The sequence below is a fragment of the Guillardia theta genome (genome assembly GCF_000315625.1).
Source record: "Guillardia theta CCMP2712 unplaced genomic scaffold GUITHscaffold_81, whole genome shotgun sequence".
Classification (NCBI taxonomy): domain Eukaryota; class Cryptophyceae; order Pyrenomonadales; family Geminigeraceae; genus Guillardia; species Guillardia theta.
This window is the reverse complement of record NW_005434593.1, coordinates 177373-188505: the sequence shown is the minus strand read 5'-3', so window position 1 is coordinate 188505 and position 11133 is coordinate 177373. Positions and strand designations below refer to the sequence as shown.

General features: G+C 55.0%; 3 protein-coding genes across 3 annotated transcripts; 1 reads left to right on the top strand and 2 right to left on the bottom strand.

The window, feature by feature from the left end:
* Positions 1–673: 673 nt before the first annotated feature.
* On the bottom strand, positions 674–4918 carry GUITHDRAFT_96868 (hypothetical protein). Its single transcript, XM_005825705.1, has 5 exons — positions 3764–4918; positions 3577–3699; positions 3308–3460; positions 2266–3258; positions 674–2137 (listed from the first exon to the last, which is right to left on the bottom strand). Exons 1-5 carry the CDS (start codon positions 4886–4888, stop codon positions 782–784), a joined length of 3750 nt encoding a protein of 1249 aa, XP_005825762.1. The 5' UTR covers positions 4889–4918; the 3' UTR covers positions 674–781.
* A 2677-nt stretch (positions 4919–7595) lies between these two features.
* Positions 7596–8493, bottom strand: GUITHDRAFT_115110 (hypothetical protein; the record flags this gene model as incomplete). The annotated part of the gene is made up of 7 exons (XM_005825704.1): positions 7596–7610; positions 7671–7754; positions 7815–7871; positions 7927–7964; positions 8060–8139; positions 8233–8351; positions 8404–8493. The coding sequence occupies 7 exons, from the start codon at positions 8491–8493 to the stop codon at positions 7596–7598; spliced, it is 483 nt and encodes a 160-aa protein (XP_005825761.1).
* A 1620-nt stretch (positions 8494–10113) lies between these two features.
* On the top strand, positions 10114–10683 carry GUITHDRAFT_143970 (hypothetical protein; the record flags this gene model as incomplete). Its single annotated transcript, XM_005825703.1, has 2 exons — positions 10114–10317; positions 10360–10683. 2 exons carry the CDS (start codon positions 10114–10116, stop codon positions 10681–10683), a joined length of 528 nt encoding a protein of 175 aa, XP_005825760.1.
* Positions 10684–11133: the final 450 nt, after the last annotated feature.

The window sequence follows — 11133 nt, the reverse complement described above, 5'->3', positions numbered from 1 at the left end:
CCACCTCCACCGCGAGCTGAGCAGGAGGAAGTTTCTGCGCAACACGCCGGTCAACGACGTCGTAGCTACTGTGCTGGTGGAGACAGGAGTGACTCTCGACCTGATGGACGTTGAGAGGGAGCAGCGGGAGCTGACGTCACGCAGGGAGCAGCGAGTTCCTGTGGTGCGGTGGCAGCTTGCAGTGATGGAGCATGCGAACAGGGGGAGGGACTTCAGGAGCCTTGCAAGGGCAGGAGGGTCGGAGAGGAGGGAGGAGGAGAAGAAGGAGGAGAGGAAGGAGGAGGAGGAGGGAGGCAAGAGGCTGTCTGAAGACGAGGAGGAGGAGAATGGAAGGAAGGATGCGAAGGGTGTAGGGAGGGAGGAGGAGAGCGAGGTAAGCTGCAGTGCTGGATGCGATCATCCCCTCACCCTCGTCCAGATCAAGGCGATCCTGCGGTACGGCGAGTGGATCCCAGCGGCAGGAAGGACGCACCTCAGCGAGGAGGACGTTGACAGGGCGAAGAAGATGAAGAAAGATGTCAACGCGCATGTTCGCTTCCAGAGCATGTTCGAATGAAGCTCTCCTCCTCCTCCCCGGTTCCCCCTCCTCTTCTTCCGGTTCCTTCCCAATCCTCCACTCCCCTCCCCTTCCCCAACTCCCTTGGTCCTTCCTTTCCCCCTGTACCATAATCCTCAGGTTCCAGATCGCTCTCAAGCGTTCATTGTAAATCTACATCATCCCCTCCGTATGCTACATCTCTGCTATCATACACTCGCTCTCTCCTCGTCCCTCTCCCTCCTCTCAGCACTTCTCTACCGCCTCCTTCCTCATCGTAAGGATCTGAAAGTTCCTCAACGATCGCCGAAGCACGAGCTCGATGCTTCTCTTCAGCTCCTGCAGTTCCTCCCTGCTCCCCTCCTCTCCCTCCTGCAGCCGCTTCACCACCCCCGAAAGCGTCATGAGAGCCCAAGACGTATGGATCGACACAGGTCTGTAGTCCCTGAGGATCGCGCCAACGGTCGAGCAGCAAGCAAGCGCCTTTGTCCTCTCCCCGACCTTGAGCCATCCCATGGCCATTACCGACATTCCCAGGAGGGTATCCGAGGGGATGGCCCTGTTGGAGAACCTGAGGTGGTCCGCGAGGCGGGACAGGAGAGACAGGAGAGCGTCTCTGCTCAGCCTCTCCAGTCGAACTTCACATGCAATCTCAAGGCAGAGGCCCCACAGCTCCCCCTGCCAGTTGTTTCTCTTCTCCGTCGACGTCCTTATCTTCTGCGCCCATAACTTGGCGCACTCGTACTGGTTCAGCATGTACTTCTGCAGCCCGTAGTTGAACGACACCTCGTCCACCGTCCTCTGATCCCCTATCCTCCTTCCGAACTCCAGCGACTGCTTGAAGAGCACGGCGCTCTCGTCCGTCCTCCCCAGCGAGAACTTGTGAACGCCTCCCCACAGCAGGATCTTCGCTTGTGACGACACGTCAGATTGCGCGTTGATCCCCTCCAGGCTCTGTTTGATCACCCAGCTAGAAATCGAGCGCATGCCGAACACCTGCAGGGCGAGGCCGAGCATGGAGGTGAAAGAGAGGCGACGGCAGGTAGTCGCTTCCTTGAGCACGGAGACCTTCAACATCTGAAGGGTGAAGTAGAGCGCCTTCAGAGGGTTCCCCAGGTAGTAGTAGAAGTGGAACAGCCGCTCGTAGATCTGGATCAGGTGTAGGTAACCCTCCTTCGTCCCCCTCCTCCACAGCCGAGGGAACAGCCATATCAGCACAAACTCCACAGCAGCCTTGACGCAGCCCAGCCAGTAGCCGTGGCGGGAGGAAGGGATGGCGCGGCCGACGAGCTCAAGTGCTTGCTTGAAGCTCAGTTGGCACGAGTGGAAGTCGCCCGTCAGGAACTGGGCCTCTCCCAGCTTCTGGTAAAGACTCGCCCTCTCCTCAGTGGTCATGGCACTGCTCAGCGTCTGAGCATGCAGCGCCCTCTTGAACCAGTCGATGGCCTCGATGTGAGCACGGTTCCTTAGCGCCTCTCCTCCTGAGCTCGAGAGGTAGCGGAGGGCTTTGTCCCAGATCTTCGCCTTCTCGCAGTGCTGAGCGAGGATGGGATGCAGCGTGATGTGAACGTTGCCGTGCTGCAACTCGAGGACTTCTACGACCTGGGGAGCAAGAGGTCAGCAAGGACTGACGACAAGGAGAGGAGGGTGGGGGGTTGAGGAGAAGAGGAAGGGAAGGGGAGGAGGAGGAGGAGGAGGAGGAGGAGGAGGAGGAGGAGGAGGAAGCGTACCCTGGAGTGGAGCTCGATCTTGCGGGACTCGGGTAGGAGGGAGTAGCTGATCTCCTGGATGGCAGCGTGCTTGAAGATGTAACTAGTCTCTCTTCCATTCCGGCAGGGAGTGATGAGCTCGTGGTACCTCAGCACGTCTAGGTCACTCTCGATCGAGGACTCGTTCTCCGTTGGATGGATCTGAATCAGCAGCAGGAAGTCGAACTCCCTTCCTATCACGCTGGCCACCTTGAGCGTCAGCTGCTGCGACGCCGTCAGCCTGTCGATCCTGCTAGTGATCAGCCCCTCGATCGTGTCGGAGACGGTGAAGTTTGACAGGTCCAACTCGTCCAGCTGACTGCTCAGATTCTCCCCGCTGGCGTTGAGCGACTCCCTCAGGGAGAGCGCCAGCTCGGAGCTGAAGAGAGGGCTGCCCTGAGCTCTGTCCCGGATCAGGTCCTCGATCGCCAAGGGGAGCTTGTCGACTCCGAGGATCTGAACGACGAGCTGCACACAGTCCTCGTCGGTCATGGACTGAAGGACGTACCTCGTGCACGTCATCTCGAAGTTCTTGAACTCTGTCGGCTGAGGGGACGGCATCGGCCTCGTGAACAGCACCACGTGGAACGTCGGGACGATCTTGGAGACAAGGGAGATGAGCGCCCAAGACATGGAGTCAAACCACTGCCCATCATCGACGACCAGGACGAAGGACGTGGACATGCAGTAGAGGCGGAGGATCTCACACAGGAACTTCTGAGTGTTCTTTGCTCTGATCTCCCCCCTCATCTTCCTCGTCCTCTGGTTGTCCTCGAGCCCGATGGACAGGACAGAGTCCAGCAGGGGGGTGAGCTTGACAAATGCTTCCGAAAGCCCCATCACCGTCAGCTTCTCCTTGAGCATCGCCTGATGATCGGCCTTGAAGCCAGAGTCGCTGTATCTTCGGTTGAACTCGTTCCCCGCCATGCCGAACTCGTCGACACCGAGGATGTGCTGGAAGATACTTCGCCATGGCTGGAGGCGACGGTCAGGAGACATCAAGCGAGCACATGGGCAAGCTTACATGGAACGGTGTCGAGATCTGAACTTCATCCGCAGAAGCAAGGAAGCAGTTGAGTCCGCGTTCCTTGCCGATCTTGAGGAACTCAGTCGCCAACCTGGTCTTCCCGAGGCCGGCTTCCCCCACGAAGATGATCTTGTTGACATTCTCCTTTTGCTGCAAGCAATCCTCATCAGAGACCAAGGAGAGGGAGAGGGAGAGGGAGAGAAGAGAAAATGCTTTGAAGACTGATCAAAGATGCAGGAGGAGGAGAAACTTGTAAATCTGCTCACCATCGCAATGTCGGAGGCCATCTGAGCCAAGACTTCCCTCTCCTCCTTTCTTCCAATCATGCTCCCTGAGCAATTCACCTTGGAGCCTGTGGTCACCTTCTGCTGCCGAATCACGGGCCACAGCTCACACAGCCCGGCCTGATCGCCAGTCAGTGACGAGCACAGCATGACAAGCTTCCCTTCTCACCTTCCCCTTGATCGTCTCTACCAGCGGCTCTCCGAAGATGACCGCCTCCTTGCAGACCTTCTTAGTGCTGGTATCGCACAGGATCTTTCCCCGGGCCCGGTGCATCAACCGGGCCGAGAAATTAACAGCATCCCCTATCATCGTGTACTCGCATCTTTGCTCGCTCCCTATGATCCCGATGAACACTTTCCCCGTCGCGATGCCGATGCTACATCTCCACTGCGCCATGCTTACGTGCCGGTGCATCTGAAGAGCTGCCAAGACCGCCCTGGCTGCATCGTTACCGTGCGTCATGGACGGCATGCCGAACCCCGCCAGGAGGCTGATGCCCTTGTCGTCAACGCTGAGCTTGTTCAAACTTCCGCCATACTTGTGGAGGATGTCCTGCAGATCAATGAAGATCTGCTGCGCCTCCACCATGGACACGTTCTCATTCATGTTGGGGAGATTCACGAACACGACCGTGACACGGCGAAGCTCGTTCAGCCATCCCAGCTGCCCTGCGTCGATCCGAGCCTGACACTCGACAGGAATGAAGTTCTTTAGCTTCGCTGGCACGTCCTCAAACATGTAATCGTCGAGATCTTGCATTGATTCAGGGCGAGCTGAAATCGACTTGAGGTGAAAGAACCCTCCCGAGGACAGGACAGACACAGAAATCGACTCGAGCAAAGATTGCGCGTCCGATGATATCATGACATCTCCAGGCAAAGAGTTCTCACACGCAACTCCAGCTTCTCTGAGCGGCTTCCCAGTAAGAAAACTCTCCCATCTTCCATTGTTACCCCCCATAATCCCGATGTGCAGGTCGCCGCAGGTGACACTGATGCGCAAAGAAAGCTTCACTCCATCCTGGCTCGTCATGCTCGACAGCTCCTCCTGGATGCGAAGAGCGCAGCTGGCCGCCTTGCAGGTCGACAGGAGAAGATCGTCGTCTGAGGCATCCCACAGGGCCAGCAGAGCATCCCCCGCAAACTTGATCACATCCCCTCCATTGCTGTGAACTATGTCAATGAGCAGGCTGAAATACGTGTTGAGAATCTGCGTGATCTTCTCCACTCCTTCCGCTCCCCTCTTGGCAAGGCCCTCGGTAAGTGCAGTGAATCCCAAAATGTCGGCAAACATGATGGCGCATTTGCGCTTCTCACACCAGGGACCATCCTCAATGGGGTGCTTGTTGAAGATGCGAGGTTTCCTCAGGAAGTGCGGGATGAAGCGGAGGATGTCGTGATTGTACTCGAAGTGCTTGTCGCAGGTCTCCGACTTCGACATCTCCTCGAGGCTGTTGGCCTCATCCAAATAGGGGAAGTCGACATGCTGATCCATCGCATCCAAACAGACAGAGTTTGGCGAAACGATCAGCTCATCCTTGGCAGAAAAGTTCGGTATACAATGACTTTTCTCACAGGCGCAGTGTATCAAACTCATCGAAGCGGCTCCAAGTTACCGTCGAAGCTCCCTGTACAAGCAAAGCAAGTTTCTAGAATCAGCAAGTTCCTCGAGCAAGCTATCTCACGCTCACAAACCTTGCCAACTAGCAGCACTTAAGTTCTCTCTCCTCTGTGATCTTGAAGTTTTACTCAGCTTCTCCTCCTCTCCTCCTCTCCTCCATCTTGATCCGACCGCACATTGCACCTAGAACGCGCGCCTTGCATCGCCGCTCGACGCCTTGCCTCCACACCCACCCCTGGGCAATCGCCCCACCCCCAATGCTCTGACCACCCCACCACTGACAAATTTTAGTAAATTATTGAAACATTTTAATGCACCCCACCCACTTTATATGGTTCAACACACGGTACTTGGTGTACATTTCAGACTTTCAAGTTAACTTGAAATTAATGTTAGTGTACCCCACCTCCGTTCACAATGACCTTTCTCCTACACCCACCCCATCATTCTGCGGTCTCTAGAAACCTCTCATAAAAAAACTCCTTGCAAGTCTCCCCCACTTATCCACCCACCCACCCCCCACAACATAGTCGAGCCCACACCGGTAGTGAAAAATTAGCACCCCTGTTTTTCATGCACTCCACGTGTTATACCCCATCACAATCCATGACCACCGGGTTGTTTTCCAGAAGAAACAAGTCGAAATTCCATCTAGGATGATCACCCTACCCCAATTAGGTTTCAACGAACCTTTGAATGGCCTCTTGTAAGGACTACCCCCAAATATACCAAAACGTACCCACCCATCACCATCTTGATCAACTGTCTGCCAGTATAAAGACAAGTCCTGATCACCCCACCCCAAGTACAATACTACCCCTACCACCAAAATCACTCAAAATACCCACCCCTGTTAGTTGGATCCCCCAATCTAACCCCTCATGGTGTCAGTTACGACGTACTGGAATGGGAGCGCTAAAATAGTTTTTAACAAGTACCTGAACTGCAACGTTTCGGGGCCTCTTTCCCAAAAATCATCAAATTTTAGTCAGCAAACTGCCTCCAAATTTTTGACGTGGACACGTCATACTACCCTACCCCTGTCCTAAAGAGGTTTTCTCTTGTGCGGGTAACTTAATTGGATCCCCCACCCCTGCTATGCCAGCGAATCCAACTTTTACACCCCTCTCAGAATCAGTTAGGATGGCTCGTGCATGATTTCAAAACAGGTATTTTCATCCTGTCGCTGACAGAAAAAAAGAAAAAAGGGGTCGAAATGCATTTTAACGATGGGGGATGTCTCTGTGGGGTAATATCCCCAGGGGTAGTGTTATTTGTTCCGATTTTCTAATGTCAACAAGGGGAAATGGACGGGTGATTCGCGGCATGATGAGCTAGGGGGTCCAATACGCAGGGGTACGCAGATCGGGGGATGGAAGTTGAGTTTACCAAGAAAGAGTCGTAAGACCACTGCAAGTAGACTTGTTTTTTAGGCCTCGTGGTGGGGTGCTTTGACAGGGGGAAAGTGAGGTGGGGTGGTGCTTTCCTCTACGATTGCAAAGACCAGCTACCCCTACCCACTAATTACACCTTGAAAAAGACTATCAAGAAGGGGTTCTTGAGAACCCCTGGGGATACAAAGAGGGGTGGGTCAATGGGGTAAAATCCAGTGCTGACCGGGAGTAAAAAAGACCGAGGCATGACGGTCAAGTAGCGGGGGAGTGCCCACGGGTCACTGGCACCACATAGGAGGGCTTGAGGGTACGGTGGGAAGGGGGCCGGTCACGAGGGTCTGCTTTGGTCGCGTGATCAGATCGGATTGTCATTCAAAGACCGCGGCCTGGCTGGCGACGGTCACCGTCCTGGCACGGTTCCCAAGGCCATCGGAGGCTCCGGTGCCGCCCGCCAGTGGGCCACAACCGTCACGGCCCGGCGCCGGCCTCCGCTCGGAGGCTCACTCGGATCGGACCGGGCGCCGCGGCCGGGCGGTCGCCCGGCACCGTTCTTTACTCAAAGCACCGTTCACTGAGATTAGGCCGCGACAATGTGACGGCCCGGCCCCCGACTGCCGCGCCGGGCCCGGCCGGCGGTGCCGCTTAGTAGTTTCACCGCGCCGGGCACTGAGGCCCCGGCGGCCGGGCAGGGCCGGGTCAGTACAATAAAGTTTTGCCACTGGAACAAATGGAAAGTAAAAAAACTTTCAATGATCACCGCCTCATCAGTGTTAATTGAAGGGCGATACGATTAGGACTGATCTTCCACCTTGTTCCTTCTCCGAGACAAACTGGGTTTCCCTTTGTGCTTGCCTCATCACGTAAGACTCTATGGGACATGTCAAGTCAGCAACATCACAAGATGCCCTAGTATCATCGAGTGTGAAAGCAGATCGGATTGCAGCACTTACAAGATGGAAAATCAAAGGTTGCAAAGAAAGCAGCATCTACGCCAAGCGTTCCTTGAAAGAACAACTCAGAACAGGAGCAAGGAAACGAGAACAAGTTTCATCTCGGCTCACCTTCATGAACTCAACGATCGTGTCAGTGTTCCAACTGTCGATTCGAATCTTGTCGATCTCTCCTCCCTTCTCATCCTTGAGGTACTGCAACCACCGTTCAACACTGAATGTGCTTCTCACTTCCTTCCCGCTCCTCCTCCCTACCAGAGTTGGAGGAGCTCCACGCTGGTATCTGACGCTAACTTTAGGAAATTGTTTCGCCTGTCAACAGTGTCAATATTCTTCCCTAGCTGGATGCATTTCAGAGTTCCCAGACCTTCTCATCGATGAATGTTACGACATCAGGGAAGGCGGCTTTCTTTCATTCACAGATCTCAAGCACACTGCAATCTACGTCATGTCAGGGGATCAACATCATATCAGGTACATGGAGGCGGCCTTTGTGAGACCAGACGCGTCGTCCACGTCCTCGCTACAGCACGATCGACACTCGGAGACTAGATCTGTGTCTTTGATGCTTTCCTCCAGCCTGCCCAACGCGTCAGGCTCCCTGAATCCTCTGCTCCTCCTCCTCCTCTGCCATGTTGCCCCTCCTGCTGTTCTCCTCCAGCAGCAGTCTCACCTTGTGCATTTGGAGCACACCAGGGTTTCAGTGAATCCTAGCTCGCGACAGCTTGCATTTTTCTCCGCCAGCACTCCACTCGTTGCCAGCAGCAGAGCCAGGGAGGCGATGCAAACCGCCTGCTCGTCGGAGATCACAACAAGAACATCAGAAACACCTCCTCTTCATCACCTTCATCTTCCCTGACCCTTCGGCAGGCCGACAGTGAACCTGCCATGCATCTATCACCAAGTCCGCACAACCTCGAACATTCTTCGCCATCAAGAATCTCCGGATCCAACAACAATGTCTCTATCCCACCCTCCCACGTCCTCGACCTCGTCCTCTAGTTCATGGCAACAAACCCCACCATTCCTCATCGATCACTTCATCTCCCTCTCGCAAGATCTCCTGTGGCATTTTCAAACTCTCCCTTGACGCCATCTTGCACTTCATGGTATTAATCGTGTCATCGATTCGCTCGGTCTTACAGCCTCCGCCACTTCTAACATAATCGGCACCGTATTCCTCATAGTCAAGGCTGATGCTGGTGGAAAAGTACAGTCTTGATGTTCTAGTTATGCCATAGCCTGGAAACCATCTGATGCTGATCCTGGAAATTCTCCTGCTGATCCTGATCCTGATCCTGCTCCTGCTCCTGCTCCTGCTCCTGATCCTGCTCCTGCTCCTGCTCCTGCTCCTGCTCCTGCTCCTGCTGCTGCTGCTGCTGCTGCTGAAGCTGATGCTCCTCCTCCTCCTCCTCCTCCTCCATGCTGCTCCTGCTTCTCCTGCTCCTGCTCTTGATACTGACCCTGATCCTTCTCCTCTCTCCTCCTCCTGCCCCTCCTCCTCCTTCCCTTCCCTCTCTCCTCCCCTCGTTTCATTGTGATAAAAATCTCCTCCGGCATGCTCTGGCAAGTTTCACCTTCCAGCTACCCCCTTTAACAGTACCCCCACCCACTAAATATCCCAGGTCCTCTGTTCACCCCTTTGTTTATAATGAAAATTTCGGGTCAAATAGCACATCAGTATAACCGGTCATACCCATCACCCCATTATCTGAAGACCTAGGACCCCCCTGGGAAGCAGGTTTGCTTCGATGAGTTCTATGGAATCACACCGGTGGGTGAGGACTTTGAAGGGGTGGTCATGTGAAATAATGAGAACTGGGTATGAAAATGTGGGGTAGTGAAAGAGAAAAGTACCGGTACAAAAATGTTCAGGGGGTGTACTGCAACAAAGTGGGGTTACACATTAGCACTAAATAGAGAATTGTTTCTTATGTTTAATGCAAATGGCTAAATTTAATGTGAAAACATCGCAATCAACGCTAAATCAAAGAATCCAGCATGGTGCTGCAGCGATTTCGAGCAGGAGCGGGATGGCGGCGTCATTTCCGCCTAGAGGCAGCGGCGAGCATGGCAGGCAGATCGCTGATTCTCATCAGGCATGCACAGTCCATGAACAACTGCATCCAACTGCAGGTAATGCTTGCGGACTGCAACGTTCTTGTCGGACTGAGTCAGAGTAAGAGAGTTGTTGGTAGGAGGAGGAGGAGGAGGAGGAGGAGGAGGAGGAGGAGAAGGAAATTAAGAGGGAGGGACATTTAGAAACAGATGCCTTGTTGTCATGACCACAGCTTGTCCTCTCCCGTGAACTGTCTTGCAACCTTTAAGTATCCGGGGCAGGTGGAAGAAGAGATGCGCAAAGGGAGGTTGACTGCGGAACAGGTTCGATCCACCAGCATGTGCGCTCTCACTGACGAGCCTCCCTCCTCACAAGGCAACATCAACCTGGCTTGCGTCCAGATCTGTAGACCCTGGCCTGTCCCCGCAAGGGAAGGAAGAAGCGATAAGGACCGGGCAGCACATCAAGCGGATACTGGGGGAGGGAGGCGAGCTGATGTCGAGCCCGATGCTCCGAGCCATCGAGACGGCTGCGCCCATCGCCATGGCGCTCGGCATCCCGTGCAGGGTGTCGCCTCTTGCGTGCGAGGTCGGGGGGATGTACGAGTGGAAGGATGGCAAGTACCTCCCTGCCGCTGGGCTGTCGGCTGCAGCAATCAGGGAGCGCTTTCCTTTCTGCCGCACGGAACTGCTGAAGCAGGTGGAGGAGGAAGTAGCAGTGAGGGGATGACGCGGTGAGCAGGAGGGCTCATGGAACGAGCTGGTCGGGAAGGAGACGGCGGAGCAGAACCGGGAGAGGGCGGAGAAGTTCGCGTCGTGGATCAAGAGGAGGGTGGTGGAGACACCAGCAGAGGAGAGGGGCTCTCCTCTCATCGTCGTGACGCACTCTGACTTCCTTGACCTCCTCCTCAAGGCTCTTTTCAGCGTCTCCGACACCTCCAAGAAGTTCGTCTTCAAAGTCGACAACTGTAGCTTGACCGAAGTCTTCCTCCCCATCGTGTTCTGCGAGGAGGGAAAGGAAGTGCCTGTCCTCAACTACTTGAACCGCAACCATCATACGATGTGAGCATTCCTCCTCCCCTTCCTCCTCCCTTCCATCATCCCCTCCATCATCCCTTCCTCCTCCCCTTCCTCCTCCCCTGTTTCCTCCCCTTCCTCCTCCCCTGTTTCATCCCCTTCCTCCTCCCCTGTTTCCTCCCCTTCCTCCTCCCCTGTTTCCTCCCCTCCATCATCCCTTCCTCCTCCCCATCAACTCTCCCTCTTCCTCGAACACTCTTCCCCGCTCCTTACCCCCACACCTCTCCACTTGTATTCGTTGAAACATCGGGTGTCACAAGTAAATGAGATGTTGTGGGCAACAAACATACGGATAAACGGCAACTTTGAAAGAACTTGGGTGGGTTGGACAGAAGGGTGCAGAGGACAGGAGAGGAGGGAGGGAGGGAGGGGGGGAGGGGGGGGGGGGGGAGGGTGGAAGGGGAAAGGAAGGGGGCGAAGGAGGGTAAACGGGGGCGGC

Bases quoted from the DNA above. Each gene is read 5' to 3' on its own strand.
- GUITHDRAFT_96868 (XM_005825705.1), bottom strand. From the start codon at position 4,888: ATGTTTGCCGACATTTTGGGATTCACTGCACTTACCGAGGGCCTTGCC. The intron at 3,700-3,763 runs GTGAGAAGGGAA...GGGCTGTGTGAG, and splicing joins TAGAGACGATCAAGGGGAAG to CTGTGGCCCGTGATTCGGCA. The intron at 3,461-3,576 runs GTGAGCAGATTT...GATTGCTTGCAG, and splicing joins TGGCCTCCGACATTGCGATG to CAAAAGGAGAATGTCAACAA.